Here is a 27,239-nt window from a genome sequence, read left to right on the forward strand (position 1 = left end):
GAAGTGTGGAAGATGTTATAGCTGCAAAAAGGGGGACCAGCTCCATCTTAAAGTCATGTATATGCAATTCATTATGTCATCACAGGCCCTGTAATGGTCAAGTGTCCAAATACTTTTTTCAATATAGTGTATGGTTGCATGATGGTGATGATGAAAAACAACTAATCCTCTAAAAAGGTTTAAAGACATTAAAGTTAACCTACCGGTCCAGTAGAAACAGAGCCACCACGGCATCACTTTGGTAGTCAGTCAGGTAGTCAGGTAGGTAGGTAGGTGTAGAGAGTTGAACCAAATGGGATGCTCACCAGACTGTCCAGGGAACAGGCAGACAGAAACCAGACACAACAAGGCCAGGGGTAGGAGGCAAGCTGGAGTATATAGGGAGGGCTGATTGCAGGAGACGAGGAGCAGCTGCAATCACAGGTGAGTAGTGTTGGCTTGATGAGGAGGTGTGTCTTGGCAGTGCAGTAGAGTCAGGTGAGGGGAAACTGCTGGATGAACTGAGCAACTGTCTCAGTGGGTATATATATATATATATATATATATACATATATATGTATATATATGTATATATATATATATACATATATATACATACATATGTATATATATATATGTATATGTATATATATCGAGAAAATAATCAATTATTTTCTTGATTAATCGTTTGGTCCATAAAATATCAGAAAACCTTAAAAAATGTTGATCGAGAATGATTGACTTTTAAGCTTAAGCTTAAACAATCGGAAATCTTGTTTAATCATGAAAAAAGCTTCGAACCGATTAATCGATTATCAAAATAGTTGTTGATTCATTGAGTAATCGATTAATAATCGATTCATTGAGTAATCGATTAATAATCGATTCATCGATTAATTGTTTCAATTGTTTCATATATTATCATGCTGTAATGACAATTTAACAAGCTATACTCCAGAAGATGATCTCCCACCCTACCTTCAATGCAGCCACATTTCACATTTAATGTCTTTGTACTTGCAATTTGTTCTTGTTGCCACTGGATGGAGACAGAGGGACAACATGTTACGTGTTGCACGTTTCATGTTTTGAGCAATAAGACGTAAGAGCACAGCAAATGTTGACAGGTCTACTCAATGAAAATACAAATGCAAGACTTGTTTTATGCTCCATGAAGAAACAAAAGGCTTATTTCTCTTAAAGTGTTGTTAAAATCTATATTAGTGAGCACTACACCTTTACTGCAATAATCCATCCACCTGTTAGCTGTTACAGATCAATATGCAAAGATCATAATTATTGCACAGGTGCACTTTGGATCGGCCACAATAAAAGGCCACTATAAAGTGCACTGTTCTTTCATGCAACACAATGATGCTTTTGAGTTTTAAGGGTGTGCGTTGACTGCAGGAATGTCCACCATAGCTGTCGCCCTGGTGCTGAATGTTTATTTCACCAACATGAGCCACCTTCAGTGTCGTTTCAGAGAATTAAATCCTTAAAAATGCTCTGCGGAGCTCTCGTTCATTGCCTAATAAAGGTGTGTCTTTAATATAAACTGAACATTTCAGAGTGGCCTTTGCACACATTTATACAATTATCCTGCTATTATATTATAGTCTAGTCTAAACACTGCACATGTATATATACATGTATATAGACATATAGTCATATATATTTATATATGTGTGTGTATATACACCCAATCATCTCTTCCTATTAATTTATTTAAGTACATGGAAGTATTTTATAACATTATATATATATATATATACATACATATAAACAACAAGTGTGTTATTATTCTGATCATCTTTTCTTAAAATCATTTCTTAAACTGCCCTCAGGAGGGCGCCAAAGAGCGGCTACAGCAACATCTAAAAGAAGTCTTTCACAGCCTTGTTTAATTCATCAACACCATTCCCACGGAGAGCATTTCCATTATCCGTGCCATGTTTTTATCTTTTAATTATACTGTGATTCATGTGATGCAGTTTTGATTTGGCCTGTGAAACCAAAGCCAAATGTCCACATTCGGGCTGAAAACAGGTGGGCATGATATAAACAGTAGTATAAAGTAGATCACATAAGTCCACAAAACATAGTTGACATAAAATGTACGAAAAATAAATAAATAAATAATTAACTTCAACAAAAGAACCGGCAAAATAGATAGGGAAAAATATTATATATATAATAAAATAGAAAACAAATCTATACAATACTATTTTATTGATACTGTGGATTAGGGGAAATTGAATGAAGATAACTAATAGTAGTGGGAGGTGCCAAACACCAAAATAATTACTTAAGTGGCTCTTACAATTATCATTTTAGCGTTGTTATGGTGGTTTTACCCTTCAACTATATCTCTGATTCCACCGGTGACGCCCCGCCCCACTCGTCTTCCTCAACTTCTCCCATTGGTTCAAAAGCAAAGCCGGCCAAATTCCCATAGCTGTGATTGGTCCGCGGCAGCGTCAATCACTCGCTCCTCATGCTGCAAAATTCCACGAATCGATGCGGAACAGAGAAGAAGAGAGAGCGCAGTGGGCATCCAGAGCAAGAGGGGGCGGACAACCGGTGCCCTTAATCATTTAAGCACAAATTGAAACCGTCGCAGTCCCGCCGTTCTGTTTTAAAGAACAGGACTGAAGAAAATAGGGTGAAAATGGCGCAACCGGACACTAAGAAGATCTTCTTCGAGAACCTATCGGGAGCTGGCAAAGCCATCGCGGTACTGACGAGCGGAGGAGATGCTCAAGGTAAAAAACCGGCCGCACACACTCCAGCAGTCGGCGTGACAGCGCGGACTGTGGCCGAAAATAGTCCGTCCATGGAGACACGTCCTCTCACGCGTAAAGCGATGGAGGGAAAGTTATGAAATGAAATCATTACATCACGAGAATTCATTCAGGAAGCTTTGGCAGTTAGCATGCTAACAAGACACATCCAGCTAGCGCGCTAACGGCTTCATCTCCATCATCATCATCATCATCGTCTCTGTCACACGTTTTTTAACACAGTGTTCATCAGTGACAGCGGCTTGAAGAGCTGTCAAGGTCGGAGCGGAGCCGAGCCGAGCCGAGCCGTGCCGAGCCGAGCCGAGCTCAATTATAACTTGAGCACGACGGAGGAGTTTCGGTTCAGTTCACTTGAATTTTAGAACATATTCCTGTTTTTTTGTTGAACTTGTGTGACGCAGTGACTGACGCTGCACTGCGGCTTGTGCGGGTCGACGCTCATGCCGGTGCGGGGTTGCTGGGGATGGTGCTGCAGCCTGGTGATGCAGCCTGGGGTGGCAGTGTGGGCAAGCGGTGGATGCCTGTATCCTGTGTACGTGATGAGCTGCATACAGCATCTCTGAGCCGGCTGTGCGTCAGGGCCCCTCGGAGAAAAGCCCTGGTCACGTGTTGAAAGCGACACCAATGGTACACGCCTCCTACCTCAATTACTCAGCGTTGCTGAATACAGTAGATGCTGTAGACGAGTCGCTTAAGTTATTGATTTGTTCCTCTGAAACTCAATGTATGAATTTATATTAAAATGCCATTGGCATTTTTATTTAAAATTTAGATTTTTGTCTTTTTAATAACATTGACATGTCACTGGTCACTGATATAGGAGAGGCAGACATTTTGTCAGGTTATTGTTAGGAAACCATTGGAAACTAGAGAAACCACATTTTTAGTTTTCTCTCTCCCAAGTTTGACAATTGTAACACAAAACCTTCAATTCCGATCGGTGTCTGGATCCCGACCAAAAATTTAATCATCGGGCCATAACCTCCAGCATCAATTTTTGAGTGTGATGCTGCTCACAAACAAACAAACAAACTAATGCAGCCAAAGCACAACAACCATGGTGGAATGAATAATCAAATGAATGTTGGCTGAGTTCCATTTAGGTGCTTTAGTTCCTCCTGACTCATACCAACAGAACCAAACCATTGTTGTAACACCTGCGTTTCCTGCTTAAATGTGTCATTATTTACCTTTTGAATGAAGCCTATTATGTTAATTGATCAAACAATGCCAGTGTGTGGCACAGTGGTTGTCAGTCTTAATTTGCACGTGAATGAAACATGCACATGTAATCTGTTTTTCACCAAAATGGAGTAATTTCTTCCTTGGGCCATATCTACTGCTCTGTACATCCCAATAAAATAACCACTTAGAGTATTCTGCCCACAGACATAGAAACTAACAGATAAATGCATAGGTAATTGTGTTCATAAATAGGCCATACCCCTGCAATTATTCTGATCTATTAGCAGGTCAGACTCACTCCATAAATATGGACAAAAGAAACCGAAACAGAAGAGGAGACACGAGGGCAGATGATCTGCTGTGTGGCGATCCCTAAAGGGAGAAGCTGAAAGAAGAAGAAGAAGAAGGAGAAGTGAATTGTTTGTTATTACTGCTGCTGAGGAATAGAAACAGCTCGTACGCACAGAAACAACTTTCCAGTATTTGATAAAGAGGCATGTTGTATGTTGGGAATTCACTTCTAATCCTGTGTGAATTACTCTGGATATTTTGACTTGTCATGGCAGGAAAAGGACAAGTGGAACTGATATCATTATCAGTGACTCTGTTGTGCTAAGCTATTCTCGTAAGTCATGCCAGTATTACAGTGAGTCAGCACAGTACAAATCGATGCAGCAAAAACAAATGTGCACAGAATACATTCGATTATTTGCCCCCGTAAAGTCGTGAATTGGCATGTGAAGATGCCCTCCATGGAAAATGACCCATGCTGTTGATGGTTTTTTTGTTATTATTTCGAGCCATTTTGCACTTTTTATGCAGCAAAGTTGTAGCGTTTCCATGGCACGGGAGAAATGAATCCATCTGTATGTTTAGGAGTTGCTGTTCGTGCATAGCTGAACATGTGCAAACACATTCAAACATACACACATGTGCACACAGGTGTGACACCATTATTGATATAGACAGCCTAAACAAAGCGTTATCCCTACCCTTAACCATAACAAGTTAATGCCCAACCTTAACCTAACCACCATTCATATCTAAGCCCTAAACTTAGAACCAAATGTTGGTCTTGAAGTGGAATTCTGGTCCTGACAAGGTCAGTGTTGTCCATGTTTATGCCAGGAAAGGTCCTAAGGAGGTAACACACACACAGTTGGCACCACAGAAAGCCAATGAGGCAGTGGCATGCATGATAGGAGCTGGAACATCAGTGTCAGAGTTATTGTGTAGCCTCGGCTTAGTTCTTTCACCTCACCCGGTGCGGGAAAGGGTCAGTCATGCAGGCTGAGTTTGGCAAACTTGATGATTGTCTGCTCCAATGAGGACTTTAGATTTCTCTAATAGGTTGTCTCTTGCCGTTGCCTCTCTTTTGTTTTGTTCCCGACTGTGATCACACCAGCCTCGCTGCTGAGCCGCACAGCGTTATATAACATGATGCCACGCACTGTGACACTAGGCAGTATGGTGAATAGTGGGAGGGCCTTTGCTTTTTCTCTAACCTTTCTGTTTATAAACTTCCCAATGTACTCTACCTTTACAGTTTGACTTTCACTACAGTTTCACTTTCCTGCTGCACGGTGGCTTTCGTTGCCTAGTAACAGGACAGAGTTGCTGCCATGATATGGTAAACCGTGTTTCCCCTTCTCTCTCCTGCACTCAGCCAAGTTTCCTTGTTGTGGGGAAAGGATTAGTCATTCATCTCAAAGTCAGTGTTTGAATACAAACCTGTCATTGACATTCAGGTCACAGAGCTTGGTCTTGTTGGTTGGGTTAGATTAATGGTACTAACCTCAGAATAACTGAGAAGCTGTAGGAGGAGCAAGAAAAAACCCTTTGACCAAAAATGGTTGCGTTTCTGTTGAGGAGAGGGGAAAAAAAGTTTGGTCCCAGCCACAGATAGACAGAATAAACACACACACACACTAACACAGACTTTCACACATGTGACCGTGTCACAGAGATAATAAATAACATTAGAAATAGCTATGTAAATGAAGATTATGCAGTTTATTCACTCTCTCAGTTTACCCTGTTGCTGACGTAAAAGTTTGCTCTCCAGGGGATTTAATGTGATTTCATGACTCAAATGGTTTTTGTTAATGTCTTCCATGAAACTACCTTGGTGTACAAAAATGTATTTTATGTCATTTTTATTTTTTTTTCACACACATTTCGTTGTGTTTTTACCTGCATAATGACAAATAAAGGCTATTCTTCTATCTTTAACATTGTTGTGCCTCTTTAATTCTCTCTCTTTCAGGGATGAATGCTGCCGTACGTGCTGTGGTTCGAATGGGATTATACGTGGGCGCTAAAGTTTATTTCATTCATGAGGTGAGCCCCGTATTTTGTGATGCATTTTTATTGCCGGAGTCGTTTATTTCCTTTTTAAAAGGAAGGAAAACTGGACTTGCAACTAAATAACCACAATATTTGTGCATAATCTTACATTTTAATAAGAAAATGTTTGCAGGGCTTTATTGGATTTGAGATATCTGAGTTAATGACTAGGGTTTTATAATATCTTTCCAGCAGCATTAAGCAGATGTTAGGGGAGCTGTGCTGCTTGCTCATTCTGTGATCCCAGCACATCTGTGCATGTGTTGGTCCTGCTCCCTTACTGTGATGTTACATAACTGAGTGAGGCCTTTGTGTGGATCTCCCCCCTCCCACTGAGGTATCACAGTGCTCTGGGTGTTATTTTGCAGTTTTCTTCAGGGGACTGCGTGAGGACAGAGTCATGCACATGCAATCATCAAGTGTCACAAACACATACTGTATTTGTAGCGTTGTTTAGTCGTGCATGCGGCTGAACTGCTCATTGCATGCTACTGGAGTGCACTTGACCCCAATCCAGCTGTTGTCTCATGTGTTTGTTTGGAAATCTCTTGTATTTATTTACCAAAAGCGTATCTTCTTTTTTTTTTTTAACAGGGATATCAGGGTATGGTGGATGGAGGGGAGAACATAAGGGAAGCCAAATGGGAAAGTGTCTCAAGCATGCTGCAAGTGGTGAGTAATTGTCTGCAGCATTCCGTACATATAATGAAATGACTGCAGTGTCTGCAAAAAGAGTTTTTAGAATAAAAATGCAATTATGCCTATCAGAACATACAAGTTATGAGGCTGTTTATGAGAAGTGTCTCACGTCTTCTAAAGTTAAAGAAGAAGAAAAAGAGGTGTGATTGAAGATGTGTTCACGCGTGTCTGTCAGGGCGGGACTGTCATCGGCAGCGCCCGCTGCAAAGATTTCCGCACGCACGAGGGACGCCTGAAGGCCGCTCTGAACCTGGTGCAGCGCGGCATCACCAACCTGTGCGTGATCGGCGGAGATGGCAGTCTGACTGGAGCCAACCTCTTCAGGGAGGAGTGGAGTGGACTGCTGGCGGAGCTTGTGGAGCAAGGTAGACGGTGGAAATGAAACCCCACTGTGCCACTGTCTACTCTTTTTATTCTCATCCTGACTTATGTCATCCATAAAATTTAAAATTTAGCTTGTGCTGTTATTCGTATAAATGATTAGTAAAGGCTTACCCGTGAGCATTTACTATTTTAATACTGTTGTGCATGATATTTGAATATAAACAAATGTCTGTTGCATTGAAACCATCATCCACGTGGCACAAAGAAGGTGATTAGTTTTATGTGAAGGCAGATGGAGGCAACAGCAAATTGAGAAACTTTATCCTGCAGGGGGTGCTGTGGGGTACACCCTGGACAGGTTGAAAAAGAACCACAAAAATTACGATTTACACAGATTTTTTAAAGATAATATTTGTCAACGAGCTTAGTTTTTGTTGGAGTACAGTGTGTAACTCTGCTAATCCTGTCAGGCGCGCTGGAGGCCGATGCTGTGCAGCAGTACTCGGCGCTTCACATCGTGGGGATGGTCGGTTCCATCGACAACGACTTCTGCGGCACCGACATGACGATCGGCACGGACTCGGCCTTGCACAGAATCATCGAGGTGGTGGATGCAATTATGACGACCGCACAGAGGTAAAGTGAGAGTGATAGGGGTAAGTGCATACAAATGTAACAGTGCAAAGTCCACAACGTCGTTATAGCATGAAAACAGCAGGTTGAACATGCAAAATGTTTAACTACTTGCAACTCCTAATGGAATTCAAGGTCATGCGCCATAGAACATAGCATATCACTTCATTTAAAGGAATGTAAAGGACTTAAAATAAAACTCTGACCCCATAGCTGGCATTTAAGGCATGTTTATTTTCATATCTGGGTCTAGGAACAGAATAAGGAACAATTTCGGACCTTTTACACTTTCCCTGGCTGAGAGTTCATGTCCAGAATGTAGGTTCATTCTTCTGCAGGTGTGATCATCAGAAAATTCAGCAATATACCTTATATATATCCCATGTTTGTCAACACACATGCACACACACAAAGGTTTGCGTAGTTGTTTTCTTGGGACACTGCAGTGACATCTATTCATTTGACCTTAACCATAACCAGTTAATGCCTTAACCATTAGTCTGAGAGTCGGCAATTAAGGTTCACATCTTCTCAGTTGGCAGTTAAGGGGAAACTTGAAAATTGATCATCCTAAACGCTACACCAGTTACACACACACACACTTTTGTTGTAAATGACGGTTCCCCCTTAACTGCAAACAGGGACGCTGCAAATCTGGATACCAACTTAAGCGCCGTGATTCATGACAGCGCCTGTTATGAAGAGATCCCTCTCGCTTTGAGTGTGTTTTTATTATTACTTCAGTCAAAAATATAATTCTACCTTTTACTTTTCAGTCACCAGAGAACGTTTGTGTTGGAGGTCATGGGCAGACACTGCGGGTAAGAGTGTGTTTTTGTCAACCTATATTCCTGATCCAAAAATGGAGGCATACACCATTATCCCCTGTTTATATATATACACAAAGTTCTGAGTGTGTGTATGTGTGTGTGTCTTTTATTCCAGGTACTTAGCCTTGGTGAGCGCCCTGGCCTGCGGGGCAGACTGGGTGCTGATCCCGGAGATGCCGCCAGAGGACGGCTGGGAGGAGAAGATGTGTCAGAAACTGTCTGCGGTAACACTATCCTACTGTTCCCCCACACAGTAAATCCAATGCAGTATCACAGAAGATAACATTTCCTGTTCCACTCGCCAGTGTCACTGTTCCTCATAACGTTTCTGTCTCTCTCCAAGGACGTAATTCCTCTGTCAGAGAAGATGGATGAGGTTGAGAGTGATTAGTCCGCTGTCTCACTGTGTTGTTTTTTGTTCAGACCCGGTCCAGGGGCTCAAGGCTGAACATAATCATAGTTGCGGAGGGAGCCCTAGACAGACACGGAAAGGCTATAACCTCTAGTTATGTCAAGGATGTGAGTAAAAAGTGTAAAAAAAAAAAAAGGGGAAGCCAGAAGCATGGAGGCCCGACTGATGGAGAGCACGCGTCCAGCCACAGATAAGATAAGCCCGTGATTGTGCGGTGATGACAGACAGCGAGGCCTGCAGGGTATTGTAGATTACCAAGTGTTAACTCAAGCTGGACGATCTGCGCACACAGCCGCGAGCGTCGTCGTCGTCGGCGCCCTGTGCTTCTGCAAAGCCCGTGTCACAGCCAACGTCTTAATTTTTCTGTCATGTTGTTTCCCCACCACCACCACCACCCTTCCTCCTTATAGAACCGAGCAGGGATGAAAAGGCTGAATATCATAATTGTAGCCGAAGGGGCGATTGATCGTAACAACAAGCCCATTACCACTGACTATATTAAGGATGTAAGTACAGAGTTTTGTGTGAGTGTGGCCAGTTTGAGCCTGGAGCCCCTCCTGTTTGAACTCTACTCCTGTACCGCTGCCCTGGTGTGGCTTTGACTCTGCTGCTGTGTTTCTGGAATGTTTTGTCAGATACACAATGCGCTAGTTTGGTAAGATGGCTTTCACCATGCTGCTGATAATGCTGTGAGACGCCCACACTTAACCTCACCCTCACATGTTATTTGCTCAGTCAAATATAATGTATCTCTAACCGCATTCGGGGGGGCCGTTCACATGCAGTGCGGGTTGTGCTTCTGTTGTTGCTAAAAACCTGGACTGAAGTTGCTGCAGCTTATTTTATGCATTTCATGAAGGAAAAATCTAAACGGACAATAGATTCCCAGGGCTGCTTTGCCCTCACCCCAGCTTTGCTGTTCAATATCTGCTGTTCAATGTGTGGAAAAAGAAAAAAGAAAAAGAAAACTAGGTCGTACTCATCGTCAGAAGAAACTGAACTGGCTTGAGTTATGTTGAAGAAGTCATTTCCCATTCAAATGCCTCTTCAGTTCTGACTAACAGGTGGAAGAAGAGGGGAAACGTCTTTCTGAGTATGACTATGATCTCTATGACTGAGAACCTTCACATACATGCTGCTAGATTTTCTTCGGTGACTGTGGAAATATGAGAAGACATTTACGAAACTTTAGGAATCCCCTACACTTCAACCTGACACAGAGACAAGAGAATATAACTCCCAGCAGCCTGGGTTCCACAGAGGTGAAAGAGTCCTACAGAGGGCTCAGCACCAGCTCTTGCATGAGAGGGTGAGGCAGATCTATCTTGACTCTCGGTGACATGAAGAGCTTGCATCACGTCTCTCATCTGACGTCCTGGAAGCAGTAAATACGATTGTGAAAAAAGAAAGGCACAGACATTATAACACAGCTCAGAACATTTGCAGCACTGCAGGTATGATGCAAACACTCTTGGATTACACAAAATAATTGAAAATGTACATAGAGAGGAGTGAACAAAGCCATCTACGTTTAACTCAGCCACTCAATGCTGAGCTGAGACCGTGTCTCTCGGGTGATCCTATCTGTCTAGCAACCTGAAACTTGGGAAGAGGGAGAATGACATGCATTGTTGAACGTAACAAATCTCCTGACAGAAATCCAGTATTTGGAGGCCAAATCCCTGCATTTCTCTCCAGTCAGTCAGAACTGAAGAACCCTCTTGGATGAGGAGGAGAAATGTCTTTCAAATTACCTCAAGCTCGCCCATGTTGCCTCCAGCTAACTCCTGAAGATGAATATAAGAGTTTGATCAGAATAATGGATGCTTATTTCAGAGTCTAGAGAAAACGGATATTATATTATATATATATATATATATATATGTATGTATGTATGTATGTATGTGTATATATGTATATGTATGTATATATGTATGTATATATGTGTATATGTATATATGTATGTATATGTATATATATATATACACATACATATATATATATATATATATATATATACAGTGTATATATATATAAACATGCGGAAAGAACTTGCAGAATTTTAGTTCCGTGACGCGAAAACCTCCAAAAACGGGCTTGAACCATGTCGCTTTCATGCGTGCACGCAGCTCGATCGAGAATATGCATTTGTGCACACGCCGCTGCATGTGAACAGCCCCTCAAATCTGCTCACAGGGTTTATCGCAGTAGGATATAACATTCCACTCACTGTTTCGTTTTTGTGGTTAGCATTTCCTCTGCTTTCTCCAGTACCTGAATACCTTGTGTGTACTGTAATTCCTGTCTGGGATCCTGTGTGGTGTTAGTAGTTTTTTTACAAAGCATAGAGCTTCATGACTTGAAACATGACTGAAAAATTAGAACGGCTTGCCTGTGCTTTGTCTGTTTCCCCTTTTCACCAGCTTTTCTCATGTGTCACTTGTTTGTTCACGTGTGTATGGATTTTGTTGCATGTCACACTGTATTTACAACCAGGAAAAAAAGGTGTTTTACTAATGTGCATGAGATTCATTGGTATCATTATCAAGTAAGTGTTGTGTGGAGTGAACAATAATTCCCCTGATCACTGCTAAGACCTGTACACTTCCATCCTCCCAGCTTGTTGTCAAATGTTTGGGTTTCGACACACGAGTGACAATTCTGGGGCATGTGCAGAGAGGAGGGACCCCATCTGCTTTTGACCGCATCTTGGTAAGTGTACAAGCTCAACTCAGTGACTGCTGTATAACTCACTGTATTATTTATTGTGCATAGAAATTGAATATGATTTAAAAAGGTGCACCTAATTAAGATGTGTCCCTTCATTTTAAAGTTCAGAGCACTCCTGCTTACTCGTGTGATATTTGTGTGTGCGTGTGCATATTGGAGAAAGAGAGCGAGCTGAAATGGCTCCAACTTTTAGACAGTGAGCTGCTTATTTACCACAGACTACCACAGATTTAAGATGAATTTATTCCAGTTTTGGCATTAGGGAAAACTGTGTTGGCAAACAATTATGATGATGCATTCTTTTTTTTGTTACGTGTGTTTGTGGGTTCACAGGCCAGTCGTATCGGCGTGGAGGCCGTTCTTGCCCTTCTAGAGACCACAGCCAACACGCCGGCCTGTGTGGTCTCTCTGGTCGGAAATCAGTCGGTGCGTGTGCCTCTGATGGAGTGCGTGCAGATGGTAAGTACTGGACTGGGCCACACACATAATTACTAAAGCATAGACATTGAGGAAAGAGGAAATGTGGAGAGGGCAGACCAACACTCTGAGAGAGGCTGAGTCAATAGGGACGAGGCTGGAGGAGCTTAAGTACAGATTACAAACAGCACAGCCCACTGGGCCTGGAGTGCCACTAACATTCAGTGAAGAGTTGTATGGGTTCGAGAGGCGTTTGTGTCTCGTTAATGATTACCCAAAAAGCTCTAAAGCTCTGGGCAAGGTTGGTAATGGCTGCCAGCATCATGATGATGCAACAGCAGCCCAGTTCCGCAGGAACACACAGGAGCTTTGTTGTTGAATTCATTCCGTGTGATTGAACTGTGGCAGACAGAAGTCTTATGTGTTCAGGTTTAAAGCTAGGGTCCTTGACCTTTTTTTTTTAATTAATATTATTATTATTATTATTTTCTAACTCACTTTTTTCTTGTGTAAACACATGACCTATATCATGAATGAATAAAGTTGTATATCATCGTCGTGCAGCGATTGCTGTGTCTATGGTAAAGGAGAGTTGTAGGTAGGGGAGTCAAGTGTGTGTCAGCTGTACGTGTTGTTGTTTGTTCTTTCTGTAAAACCTCCATGTTCAATTTTACAATAGCGGGGAAAGCAGATTATGTCACTGAAAGGCGACCAAAATGAAACAATCCAATACCTTGAAAGTACATTTAGATTTCAATGGATTTAAAGAGTGCTGGAAACATTGAGGCTTATGTAAGTACACTACTTTACAACATTAGCCATGACATGTTATATAGTGTAGCTTTAAACTTGACTAATTATTTCATTGTGTCACATGCTATGATGCCGTCCTGCATGCACACTGCTTGTGTGACCTTGAGTCTTGAAAATAGTCGCATTTGAAGCAGAGAAAATAGCCATAAGTAATTGTACAAGTTACTGAAAAATAACAGACGGTGCAGCTAAAAGTCACAGTTTCAGAGCTTTAATGAGGTATCAGTTAGACGTATAGACCCTCACTTTAAACATGGTTTTATCACAGAACACAAGGTCCCACATTAGCTCTCTGCTCTGCACACATGGCTCCTATTGTTCCCATTCCTTTCTTGTAACGGACACTTAAAAACAAGTCTTTTCACCAGTTGAAATTTGACCTTACATAAAAACCCCCCATAGGAATACAGTGTGTACATTTAATCATGTTTCTCTCAGACTCAGGAGGTCCAGAAGGCCATGGACGGGAAGCGGTTTGAGGAGGCTGTTAAGCTTCGGGGCAGGTATGATTGATTTTCTTTTTAGGACCAAAGCCATCACCTCGCTCCAGATTAAAACATTACTTTGACACCGTCTGCTCTCTGTAGACTTAAAACCTGAGCCGGTTGCTATTCTGGGACTCCATTAGACTGTTGTTGTTTTTTTTAAATCTTCGAGACAGTCGACTGTCTGCAGGAAAAGTACATTCAGAATGAGGAGTATTGTAAACGGCATTCATCTGTTGTCTGTAATCTTGTGTTATTATAGTAAAATGCTTATACATTAACACTAAAAGGGAGTGTGTGAAACCATAAGGTCCCTGTGCTTCATTGCAGGAGTTTTGAAAACAACTTGAAGACGTACAAACTCTTGGCTCATCGCAAACCAGAGTCGGAGCTGCCAGTTGTAAGTCACCTCACGACATCGTGACATTTACTGTGTGTTTTGACAAAGCTGAGGGAAATGTCAAAGGTCCCAGAGACAAACTGCTGACAGTGTCCACCTTGACTGGAGTGCAGGCTTTTTTTTATTTTGGAGAGAGTCAAATTAGCCTTTTAAGACGTTTTAAGACGTTTATTTTCAGACATCCAGCCAGAGAACAAGGCTCCCTCACTGAATGAGTGTTTTTCTGTAAAGAGATGCAACGAGATTAAAGCCTGCATCATTAATTTATTCATCCATCGGACAGGCAGAAACAGGTTCTGCCTTTGCACGCGAGGCGCCGCCGGTTGCTTCGTGATATCAGATGACACCTGACTCCCTACCGAGTGATGACTTGTTCAACCCCGCACACGGGAGGCAGCTCACACTGAGGCTCAGTGAGGTGTGGAGGCGGCATGGCAGACGCCATGCTGTGGTGTCGGCCCCGGGCCCGCGGCTCCTGTTGTACCTGCGATAATAACCGCTGTTAGCCCAGCGTGCAGCTGAGTGCAGACCGGGTGTCGCTTATTGATTTGCTCTGCAGCGCTTGAACAACTGTCCAACAGCAGATGGGGGGGAGGGGAATAAAGTTTAAAATCTGTTGTCAGCGAGGTTGACATTTGCCAAAGGCATTGTCTTTTTTCAAATGCATCTTTAAGTCACATTTAACGTACCGTATCCCACACCCCTCAGAGCAACTTCAACGTGGCAGTGCTGAACGTCGGTGCTCCTGCAGCAGGGATGAACGCCGCGGTCCGTTCAGCAGTGAGGGTGGGCATCTCTGAGGGCCACAAGATGTTTGCGGTCAGCGATGGCTTCGAGGGATTCTCCAAAGGACAGGTTGGTACCCCAGCACTACATGTCATTACATTTGAAAGGCACCAGAAATGGATCAAATCAGCCCGATTTAAACACATTTGCACTACTGTCTTGTTGTAATCGACAATTGTTTTAGCTTCACGAGAGGCAGACGCTGCACAATCTCTGTTAGCGCTGAGGGTAATCTCTCTCGATTGATGTAAGCCAATTTACCACACTTGACCCCCCCTCGTCTGCCCTACTCAGCCAAAGCTGATGCAGTTACAAAAATGAGCAGACAGATGGCAGCAGAGTATTCCTGACAACTGCTCACACATTTAGATTGAATTAGGTGAATTAGGGTCAATATTCACCTGACTCAACACTGACATATGGAGTGGGAGTCTTTAGGGGACTGTGCTGTGTAAAGGTGTAACTGTGTCAAGGCTGTCACCTGAGACGAGGCTGTTGTGCAGTTCTGTGACTGGTTTAACTGGTTTCACGTTCTTCTCCCTGTCAATCCCATTGTGACTCTACCTGATAATCTGAGCTGATAATCATCTCAGATTGTTTATCTCGTACTCCTCGTTGAATTAACCAAATCTATCCCCGTATATAAGTTTGCTCTGTTCCGCACACCTGATATCACTGCTCCAGTTCCTCTGCTTGACACACACACACACACACACACACACACACACACACACACACAAACACAAACACACACACACACACACACACACACACACACACACTCTCACTTTATATCAGTGGTCTCAAACTCACAGGTCACATTCACCCCCCAGTTACTTGTATGTAATATCAGGTTATGCTTAGTTATTTCTGTCTATTTTGTTATTTATAATTCATTTAGCATCCTAAACATATTTTATCATAAAATGCACGATGTTCTGTACCAAAACCCTTTTATTTGGATAAATATCATTATTGCGTACCATGGTTTAATGTTAAAGTCACATCACCCCTACGGAACAGTTGACTGATGATTCAGTTTTAATGAATTCTTTGTTATATGGGGCAAATAAACCAGAATTCACATTTAAGAGGCTGAAACAAACAGAAATCTTGTTTTAATAGTGAAAAAAGCTTCAAACCGATTCATCGATTATCAAAATAGTTGACAATTCATTTAGTAAGTGATCAATAATCGATGAGTGGAGTCATTGTTTCAGCTCTAAATACGTATTTTTACTTGGGCTGTCAATAGAAACATTTAAAATGTTGAATTTCTTTAATTTAGGCCTATCAAGTGCCAGCCAGGTCATCTTAAAAACAGTTTTCCCCCATTTTCTGACGTCTTATAGACCAATCGACTAATAGATTAATCGTAAATATTCCTCCCCAGTATACAGTACACACCTAAAGGTTGACGGTACATGGACAACTTAGAAAAAACCCTTGGTGAATGATTCATCAATTCAAATATGAATTAATTAAATGAATTATTTGACTCCAGCAGTACCTGGACCAGGTTTCTGCAACCTGCATGTTGCTCTTCAGCTCCAACTGTTGAGAGCAAACACCTTTAATTTGGAGATCAAGGGAATAAATGTTGTTGTTGTTTTATATTTTGTGTTTGAGTGCATGTTGCTGTTTTCTCACCCACAGATTAGGGAGTTTAAATGGGCAGATGTTGGAGGATGGACTGGACAGGGTGGCTCCCTACTGGGAACCAAAAGGTAACTTTTTTTTTTCCCAGGTTTTGTCAGTCAGTGTTCATTAGTAAATATAAATCCTGGTATCTGTACATTTAAAAATATGTTCCCTCTCTTCAGAACTCTTCCTGCAAAGCATGTTGAAAAAATTGCTGAGCAGATGAGAAAGCACAATATAAATGCGCTGCTCATTATCGGGGGATTTGAGGTATGTTTGAAAACACAACACGCTCATATTTGTCTGTGAAAACAACTTGTCTCAAATGTTTTGACCTATTACAAATGATTACAAATGAACATTTATGTATGTTGTAGTTTACAATGTAATGTTGTTGTTTATTAGCCCATTTTATGTCACCATATGCTTCCATGCATAGAGCTGTATACAGTCATGCTTCAGTAGAGTGAATGAAAAGTAGCTAAACTGGTTGATCTTTAGGAAATATGCATTATTCAAAAAAATGTTTACTGTAAACGAGCTATAACGAGCATTATTTAATTATACTTTTCCAGTCATTTCACGCTCTCCCAAGTAGATGCTCTCCAGCTTTCATTTTCTTGTAATGTCCGCAAGTAAAGGAGTTTCATGTGTTTGCACAGATGTGTGCGTGGAGTGGTAACTGTCTGTTTCGCTGCCGTCCGTTGTGATAGTTCTGGCTCCTCCCCTTGGCACCCTGTCCACTTTTTGTCTTACCCCTTCTTCCCTGTGGCAAATAGCACCTCCCAAATCAAGCCAGTGTGCCGTTGGTGCCACCCCCTCCGACACTAAAGCCCTTGGCTCTGCCCTGCAGGCCTTCCTGTCACTGCTGGAATTGTTAACGGCGCGCGGGAAATATGACGAGCTCTGTGTGCCCATGGTCATGGTCCCAGCCACTGTCTCCAACAATGTGCCGGGCTCAGACCTCAGCATCGGTGCTGACACGGCTCTGAACGCCATCACTGCTGTAAGTGATGGGGTTGGCAACGCAAATAAATGACCTCAACAACACACACACACACACACTTAAGAAGGAAAAGCCCAAAATCCATCCAACACGCTCACATAGTCGACCAGTCATGCTTTGAGAACGGACACACAGGCCCAAACTCAGTCTTTCATTAGTCACCAAAGTAGCAGCGCTCCTCCCGTCCTGCTCAGGTAAGTAAGCGAGCGACAACATGGAGGCATGCTGTGGGATTTGCAAGTGTCATGGCTGCCATGTTTGCTTTGCCTGCCCTTCGTTTTCCGACTGTGTTTCTGTGGAAAATGCCGAGTCAGCGGCATTCAGCTGAGTGGTGTGCTGCATGCAGGTGTGGACGCTGTCTTATGTCATGTGCACGTGCTGCACCGCCACAACGCAGGCGCAAACGAGGCCAAAACAAAAACGTTGATCAAAAATGAGCTTTTAAAGTGCGATTGCACAGCGCACTAACATGATATTTATATATAATGAACATTTGTATTGTTATTGAATTATTGCCCAGCCCCAACACAGACTAACAGCTTTGAACTGTCAGTTTTTAAATTAAAACAATGAACGACACAATTAGTAAATGGCATGTTCAATATTTTTTAGAATAGGCTTAAAGTAGTTCATGTTTTGACGTTGTCATGGTGATGCGCAGTAACATTTTCAGTCTATTGCACGGTAAATATTAAGCTGAACCCTGACTTGTATTAAATGATATCATAAACCACATCACAATTGCAATTTCTAGCTGAAAAATCAGCAGTTACATATTCATTTCCCCCCAAAATCGTTCAGCAATACTCTTAGAAGTATATATAAATCATTATTATAAGTCAAAATGATATAAAAGGTATGGAGAATCTGCATTGTCGTCATCACCTCATCCCGCTGCGTGGGTGGACCCGGTCCGTCCTCGTCCAGCATCTGCATCAGGCTGCTGAGGCTCACAAACGGCTGTCCACGTCTGTCTCTATCTCCGTCCATCTTGTCTGTCCTTCCTCTCCTCCACAGTGTCACCGTCCCATCGCTTCTTTCCATCCCATCCTTTCACTTTCCCCTCCATCCCTGTATTCTGTCCTTTTCTGCCAAAGGGAAGCCATAGCTGCTATCACACGGAAAGAGCTGGAATGGCAGGATACTGCTCTATGGCAAAGAGAGAGAGAGAGAGAGGGGGGTTCACTCCTTTCTCTCGTTAGCTGGTCCTCTGGGTGGCTCTAACACATTTTCATATACTGCCGCTTCAGGCGTTTGAGAGTCTCCTGCAGCTGTTTGAGGCTCGTGGTACCTATGAGGAGTTTTGCATCCCGATGTGTATGCTGCCTTCCACCATAAGTAACAATATACCGGGCACAGATCTAAGTATCGGGGCTGACACGGCCCTCAATGCCATCGTGGAGGTAAGGCAGTCAAAACAACCAACCGCCGGCACACACAGCTATTCACGCTTTTGTACATGCTGCTTTTGGCAAAGAGCATGACAATGACATGTTGTCAGTGGTGATAAAGGTGCAGTGTTTAGAAAAGACTGAGCAGATGTGTGGTCGCCTCTGGATTTAATCTTTAATTCCAGCTCAAAGCTTATCCTGACACCACTTTGGAACGATAAATGAAACAACCCAAACATTAGATATTTGTAGGTTGTTAAACAAAGCACTCAGCCTCTCAGAAACAAGAGGTGGGAGTCACTTATGGTGCATTCCATTTGTAGTCGGAACTCGGATTTACAACTTGGAAACTTGGAGCGACTTCACCAACCCTGACGTGGGATTACAAGCACGTCACTTCTGTCACATTTGTCGCACAATAAATCCGTCGTACACACAGAACTGTTTCATTTCTAACCACACACAGTCACTCCCATTTCCAACTCCCGAGTTCCGATGGAAATGGAACGCAGCGTTATAATACATCATGAAGATGAAGGATCCAGTGCTTATGTACTTAAAAGTCTGGATATGTGACCATTCCCCACATCTATGTTAGAGTGTCACTAAATGACTCGAGTGCCCCTTTAACACTGCTGTAGCATTAGAGAACTAATGATGCACTGATTATAAAATTCTAGGCTGATGTAACCTGAATAACACTTTAGCCAATACTGATACTGATGTTTTGTTTTTAACTATGGTTTTTATAAAACTAGGGTTTTTATACTGCCTACTTACTTACTGTACAGTTTTAAACTGCCTTTTTGTTCCCTCTTATTCAACTCCTCGTTCATTTAGAAACAAGGTGTGAACATTTCACTGCCATCTCACTCACCTGATATCAAACTGATGGTTTTTAAACGAGACTATCAGAATCTCTTTACATCCAGCATTACTTAAAATCTTTCCTATTTGATGTTCTCTCTCATCCTAATGCAGGACTCCAGTCTCTTAAGTGGTGAAATCAGCATTTTAGCCTGAAAATGCCTGAAATTAAGTTTAAATGTAGTGGTTGGAAACTGAGCATGTCAGCTTTGTTCTGCTGTTGTTCTCATGTGGAATGTCTTCTTTCTTAATATGACCTCTAATCTTGCCTGCGTAATTCCGTTGTGATATTTGACTTAAAACTTGACAGGACGTTTAAGTGGAAAGTAGCGTAAGGCATTAACAAGAGTTGAATGATTCTTAACTTACAGTCTCTACTTAACATGTTACTAACATTGTGAGCTTGTATGCGTGTGTGTCAGACCTGTGACCGCATCAAGCAGTCAGCCAGTGGGACCAAGAGACGCGTGTTCATCATCGAGACCATGGGAGGCTACTGTGGCTACCTGGCCACTGTGGGAGGTTTGGCAGCCGGAGCTGATGCCGCGTACATCTATGAGGAGCCGTTCGACATTAGAGACCTGCAGGTGATTCAAAAACACACACAAACTCCAACACTGAAGAGCGATAGGAGTTCATGCATCACGTCATTTCCTTTCTGAAGCTCTTGCTATTATCACTAGAGGGAGCTCACGCTTGATTCTGAGATGCGTGTGTGAAGTATGACGACTTCCTGTCAAAACTGTTTACGGCAGGTTGTTTTTATAAAATAAATACATGTTTTGTTAAGCACTTATTCTTATTAAATGAAGTACTCGTTTTATTAGTTATTCTTGTCCGACAAGTACACGTCTTTTGTTTTAGTAGTGTTACTAAACTTGTGCAGCTAAAAACAAGAAATGCGGAGGATCCTTACATGAACCTATGGAAAGAGTATTTGGGCCACATGTAAATAAAAAAAAAATTGAAAGAAAGAAAAGAGAATAAAACAGCATAAATTCTGAGATTAAAGTTGGAGATCTGAGAAAAAAACGTTCTAAAATAAAAGTCAGATTTCTAAGAATTTTTTTTCTCAGAATTCATGTTTCATTTATTTTTTATTTATTTTTTTTACATTTGGCCCTAATACTCAATATACCAATCTTACATAGCACCACTTCCTTTCAACCTGGCTTTCAAAATAAGAGCCACTGACTTGGGCTTTTTATCACCTCTTATTATAAAAAAAACTTTTGCCATAATGCTCAACCATAAAAATAGCTTATAACCGGTGTGTGGAAATATAAAATTCAAATTTTTTTATGCAATTGTTAGTGTTAGCAGTCATTCCACAACTGTGGGTAACAGGAACTGTTCTAAAGTACATTCTGGTCACTGTGTTTTTTCCGCACAGGCCAATGTTGAACATTTGACGGAGAAAATGAAGACGAGCATTCAGAGAGGACTGGTCCTCAGGTGAGAATGTGGCAGCTTAAAAAGTCAAGATTTTACTGCCTCAGTTTGAATTTTATGGGTGAATATATCGTCCTCGTATTTTATCTTCATGCAGAGCAGCTTGTACTGAACAGTCGACAGATGCAGTATTATCACCTCAGCAGATGCTATTATTATGAACTCTACCCAGACTGTAATACATTGAATTTATGAATGAATGAATTCATTTTTACTTTGGAGAAATTAAAAAATGTTTATAAACAAATAAAGGTCAAGAACAGTCATTAACATAAATATTATTTAAACAACACCACTGGGCAGTTGCATTAATAATCATCATACTTGTTGAATACATTAGTGAAATACACTAAATACTACACATTAAATATTATATATATATATATATATATATTGATTAAAAAATACACCTAATCGACAAAAAAAATGTATGTAAATAAAGTCACTTCCCATTTCTTTCATTGAAGCCTAATTATTTGTGTTATAGCAGAATGTCACCATCTTTATAGGCAATTTCTTTGTTTCTAACACACGTAACTATCCTTCATTTAGCATCAAAAAAGCCAAAGAAATAAACCGGTATTATCTAAAATGAAAGGTAAAAACTTCATCAGCCCAGAGAAATAACCTGTGAACAGATTAATTTATAATACTCAAATTGTAAAGATTATGTTGTTGTTTTTTTTAAACTGTTTGGTACTTAATGATGCTTTGAAATGCTGAACGAATGTAAACTCAAGACTGTGATGTTGCACCGTGCGTCTGCAGGAATGAGAACTCCAGCGAAAACTACACAACAGATTTTATCTACCAGCTGTACTCTGAGGAAGGGAAGGGCGTGTTTGACTGCAGGAAGAACGTGCTGGGACACATGCAGCAGGTAGGCCGGCCTCGCGATGCTTCACACTGACTAAATGGTACCAAATAGATGACACTGGTTAACCCCAACGCCTTTTAACTGAAACATGACATTCAAAAAAAGCTGATACAATGAAAATGAACCATAACCAAGCATTGAAGGGACACTTGAACACATTTGTTTTAACCTTAAAGTCTGATTTATTGATTGATTATTGCGTGACGTTTACATCAGGGAGGGATGAGTTTCCTCTGAGGTTCACAGCTGATCCTTAAAAAGTCTTAAAAGACATTGAATTCATAAATCTCAAACAAGGCCTTAACACCAGGAAGTAGAAACTTTTGCACTGGACAAACAAAATGAATGTTTTATGTTGAAATAAACATTAAGGCAAAGTTTTCCCTAACTAATGTGTTTTGGGCAGTTTTTCTGTTTTTGTTCACTGTAAAATTGGTACTTAAATTTTACATTTGTGTGACATTTAAAAAGTCTTAAGAAGTCTTAAGAAGTCTTAAATTTAACTTGCTTTCAGCAGTGCATCTCTAATGTCACTGCACAGGTTGCTAAATATGAAATATGATATCACAGGCTAAGGATAAGCGTAATAAGAAACTGTATATATACTCCAAACATATACTTTACATTTTAAATAAAAGACACATAAAGAGAAGTGGAAAGAAATTAAAAACCAGTTGCTAATTCAAACCAAATACACATATTCACTGCAAAACGTTAAAATATCAACATACATAAATGTATTACATGTAATAACACAGGATGTGTGTGTTGACCATGAGTGTCTTGATTCTTGATTTCTCTCAAAGGGAGGAGCGCCATCTCCATTCGACCGGAACTTCGGGACTAAGATCTCGGCCAAGGCCATGCAGTGGATTACCAAAAAGCTGACCGAGACGTTCAGACAAGGTAAAGTCACTTTTCTCCCTGCGTTGACGTGACCGCTGTGAAGTAGACTTTTTTTTAACCAAAACTTGTCATGGAGTCACTATGTCTGTTTATTACATGTGTTTTTGTCCCAGGCCAAACATGTTTTCTTCAGATGATTATTTTATCGTTCAGGTGTATAAAGTCTATCGATAAAGTAAATATTCCTCTTTCTTTTCTATTTCCTATTCACGTGGATGCCATAAGATGAAGGTAAATCTTTCCTCTTCTTCAGTTTTTTTCTTCTCCATGCTGGCTCCATGACCATTTACTCCTCGTACATTTAGCTCCATATCCTCCATCGTGTCATCTGTGGGAGTCTGTGTTGCTTCATTGGCTTCAGTTGGTGTAGTAGTTTCTGTGGCCCACTTCAGACCTGGTCTCAGTTGATATGATAACAAGTGTACAGCCGTGTCTCCACGTGTGGTTAGTGTCTACTTGTGATCAGACTCACTTTACATACAAACACAGATAAAGGGACTGAATTCACTCTCTTGAAATGGTAAAAAAAAAAACAACAATAGATTATGAAAACAGAGAATTATACATACTGAGAATTATAAAAAAAAAAATACTTTTCATTCACTATGAAACTGTAGGGGACCAGGAGACATCACCCGAGTAGTCCTGAGAGACAACGTGGCCGTGCACGTCCCAAACCCGGAGATTAGATCACAAATGTGTCCTCACTGTGTTCACAACTGTACTGTATCAGATCACCTGAGCTGGATCAGGTGAAAACACCAGGTCTGAATGGAACCGCTGTCATCACCTGTCAGTCTGTACAGGACCGTTAAAATTACTGTACAGTTTTCACAACACACACACACAGCCTAGTGTCAAGTCTGTTTACGAAGGGAAAAGAAGGCAGATAAAGTACAATCCCGCGTCTCCACCTCTGACTCCTGCTGTGTTTCCCTTCAGGCCGAGTGTTCGCCAACACTGAGGACACCTGCTGTCTGTTGGGGATGCGACGCAGGGCTCTGGTCTTCCAGCCAGTTGTACAGCTCACGGATGACACTGACTTCGTGTACGTATCACACTCACTGACCTACTTCCGACAGGTGTTATATCTCAGGGGTGGGTCGTACTTGCAGCGTCTGAAAAGAGCTGAGACTCAAACAAGGGTCTGCGTCAGTCAAGAGTTCTGCATGTGCTTATTTAATCTCATGTTCCATTTCACTAGTTGGGATTTCTTACCAGGAAATTGCCCTCATTTGCCTGTCCTTGTATTCTTTAAGCACTGATTTGTACATGTGAGTACTGCTGGACTTCCTCATATTTCCTCTGGAAAAAAAAAAAAATTGACTGCCCATGTGGCCATTAATATTTCAAAATGATGCATATTTAATGCCACGCATACAGTATTCTTAAATAGATACACGTAATATGGAACATCACACACAAGGACTTTTCATTGATCTTTGGAAAACAAACATTCCACAAACTGTAAACTGAGCATGCAAAAATCAAATTATTATAAACTAAATGAGAAAGAAGCAATGAAAGCCCTGCTGAATTAACCAGAAATAGATTATGTCAAGTCCGACTCCTTTAAATTAAGACTACTTTACACGCTTATCTCTTGCGTCAACTTCGAAATAAATGATGAAAATAAGAGAAATAAGTGCGATGTATGAAAATGCTCCGTTTATGTCAGTTTGCGTCTGTATTTCATTGAAGACGGCTTCTTTGGGCTGTTTTGAGGGATGTTTCAGAATTTGGATGTTTCTAAATAAAATAAAACACTTCAGATCCACTGTGCTGATGCTCCCCCTCTCCCTCCCACCTCCCCCCTCCTCTGTCTGCAGTCACAGGATCCCCAAGGAGCAGTGGTGGCTGAAGCTGCGCCCCCTCATGAAGATCCTGGCCAAGTACAAGACGAGCTACGACGTCTCCGACTCGGGACAACTGGAGCACGTCGTACACAACCGGCCTAAAGAGTTAGACGCTTCGGTGGCCATGTGAAGGCGCGAACAGTGCTGTCCGCGTGTGTGTGTGTTAGTGTGTGAGGCATCCGTTTGTGTTCTGTAGAAGAGCTCAAGTAACAACTTCCCCGTCTGTGTCATTTCCTCCTCGAAACCATAAGCAGTGTAAGCCTCCGCGGCGCAGCGAACACACATACATGCTCCCACACGCATGGCGTACACGACTGTCCTGCCACACACCTCCGTGTACTGCTCCCCCTTGGATGTTTAGTGTCACTGGTGTTCTCAAATTGCACTTTTACCTGTCTGCAGTTGCACAACGACAGAAAAGACACTGTATTCTGTGTAAAACCAACATATGTGTGTGTGTGTGTGTGTAAGTACACTTGCCTAGAACCAGTGCAAGATTCAGCATATGATAGAGATGAGACGGGAAAAACAGCTCTTCTATCGTTAGAAGTAAAGAGATCTACATGCTGTGCTTCACACAGGAAATAATATTTATCTTTTTAACATTGTTTATTTTTTTGCTTGTAAAGTTGGAATATAGTTTATTAAGTGTCAGCACTCCTGTAATGAAGTAGATGTTTCTCCTACTGCACCAACGAGTTCAATGTGTAAGAGACTAATGTTTCCCGCACATTAAAACCAGACTTGAGAAGTGGACCCCGGTCATTGGTGTGGTTGGATTTGTTTATTTATTCATTCATTCATTCATTCTCTCTCTATTTTCCCATCTGATTGAACTAAACATGATGTTTTCTGTCAAAGATAAATCAGTAAATGAAGTCATCATCATATTGCAATTGTAAATATTATTTACTGCTTCATTTTTCAACCTTGTGGCATTAACACAGTCAAACATTAAATGTCAGGGCACTGGATATAATGTTAATTTAATGTGCAATATTTGATTCACACGTGGAAAGAAAAATGGTCTTAAATAACAAAATGGGTTCATTTACTTAAACCGACACCTCACTGAAGTTAAAGTGTCAAGGCTGAATCGGAGTGTATGAAAAAACACATAAATGTGATGTTTTATGTCAAAGATAAATCCGAAAGTGAAGTCATAATCGTATTGTGACGCACTGGGAGTGAAAAGTAGGCGTAAGAGTTGACACAATTGTCATGTTCACGCTAGTATATTTATTTGCTTAGTACGTGGAGTTGCATGTAAAATCTGTTTTTGTGCAAACCACTCAATTGCGTAATGTTACATAATAATAATAATCATAATGATAATGATACGGCAATAATTAAATAGTGTATTTAACTTTTGAGTCTGAGTAAAGTTCACACACTGAATTTGTGCTCAAGTTGAAGTGGACTCATGAGTCCTTCAATAATCAGGTCTTATACAAGTTCACGTTCTCTTATTCACACATAATAAACTGAGATTAGTCTCAAGGCTGAATCGGAATATATGAAAATCTAAGAATATTATGTTTGAATAAGTAATAAGAATAAAGAACAAGATGACCCGCCACGGCAAAAGTAGTGTAATGAGCTGAGTTAATGTGTTACTGTTACAGGTGTTTTGTGTTATGCGCTACTGTGGTTCAGTTATTGGGGTGGGATTGTCTCGCGAGAGGAGGAGAGACAACGCGAGGTTGATGCGGTTGCTCTCGTGTGTTGTTGTGCGGCTAAAATTTACGGCGTGGTCACGGCCAACAGTGACCGGAGTTAAGTCAAGCTGTGTTTTTGCAAATAAATGTACAGAACTTTCGAAGACACTACACGCGTTAAATCACAGTATTGTGGGTCTTAAAACCATAAACTTTGTATTTGAATTGAATGGCGATATCACATTCCAGTGCTTTCGTGTTTTTTTCGGCCAACGTCAGAGCAAACACATGGCTACTTAATATGCAGCTGCTGCCGCTGTTAGCTCTGCTCACTGCTTCGAGAAGCTTCGTGTGTGTGTTTTCACTGTTGAATGAAGATGAACAAGGAGAAAGACACTGCAGAAGAACTACATCGTGACTGTTACGGCGCAAATCTTCAAATCGGCGCTGTACTTCTTAACGAAGGCAAAGACTTCTGATCATACCAACTTCTGCTATGCTAGCGGCTACGCGTTAGCATTTAAGATAGCGGACTTTATGCTAACACGTTAGCATTTAAGATAACGGACTTTATGCTAAGACGTTAGCATTTAAGATAACGGACTTTCTCCAGAGTTTATACACAAACGGACGGATTATTGAGCGACTGAAAGAGAGTGGCAGGACACGGAACAGACACGGGAGTTACTTCTGAGATGACGGCATGACGCCAGCGATGAAAAGAAAGCACCCCGAACCTCCA

At 41.4% G+C, this 27,239-nt stretch overlaps 1 protein-coding gene across 5 annotated transcripts; it reads left to right on the plus strand.

Moving 5' to 3' along the window:
• Positions 1-2,482: 2,482 nt before the first annotated feature.
• Positions 2,483-25,604, plus strand: pfkpa (phosphofructokinase, platelet a). 5 transcript variants are annotated; one of them, XM_058632923.1, is made up of 23 exons: positions 2,483-2,744; positions 6,235-6,308; positions 6,909-6,986; positions 7,189-7,378; positions 7,808-7,973; positions 8,747-8,791; positions 8,916-9,024; positions 9,623-9,718; positions 11,832-11,924; positions 12,276-12,401; positions 13,611-13,675; positions 13,988-14,057; positions 14,766-14,912; positions 16,500-16,570; positions 16,667-16,754; positions 17,338-17,490; positions 18,741-18,893; positions 20,171-20,335; positions 21,142-21,203; positions 21,969-22,080; positions 22,884-22,983; positions 23,926-24,031; positions 24,813-25,604. In XM_058632923.1, exons 1-23 carry the CDS (start codon positions 2,651-2,653, stop codon positions 24,967-24,969), a joined length of 2,520 nt encoding a protein of 839 aa, XP_058488906.1. In that variant the 5' UTR covers positions 2,483-2,650; the 3' UTR covers positions 24,970-25,604. The 5 variants fall into 5 exon arrangements, with proteins under 5 accessions (XP_058488906.1, XP_058488904.1, XP_058488905.1 ...); XM_058632921.1 differs by lacking the exon at positions 18,741-18,893; XM_058632922.1 differs by lacking the exons at positions 9,623-9,718; positions 18,741-18,893 and adding an exon at positions 9,224-9,319 and having other exon boundaries at positions 2,484-2,744.
• The last annotated feature ends 1,635 nt before the right edge of the window (positions 25,605-27,239 follow it).

The sequence above is a fragment of the Solea solea genome, chromosome 1 (genome assembly GCF_958295425.1).
Source record: "Solea solea chromosome 1, fSolSol10.1, whole genome shotgun sequence".
In the NCBI taxonomy this organism is placed as follows: domain Eukaryota; kingdom Metazoa; phylum Chordata; class Actinopteri; order Pleuronectiformes; family Soleidae; genus Solea; species Solea solea.

Bases quoted from the DNA above. Each gene is read 5' to 3' on its own strand.
- pfkpa (XM_058632923.1), top strand. From the start codon at position 2,651: ATGGCGCAACCGGACACTAAGAAGATCTTCTTCGAGAACCTATCGGGA. The intron at 16,571-16,666 runs GTAACTTTTTTT...CCCTCTCTTCAG, and splicing joins TCCCTACTGGGAACCAAAAG to AACTCTTCCTGCAAAGCATG. The intron at 17,491-18,740 runs GTAAGTGATGGG...CTGCCGCTTCAG, and splicing joins CTCTGAACGCCATCACTGCT to GCGTTTGAGAGTCTCCTGCA.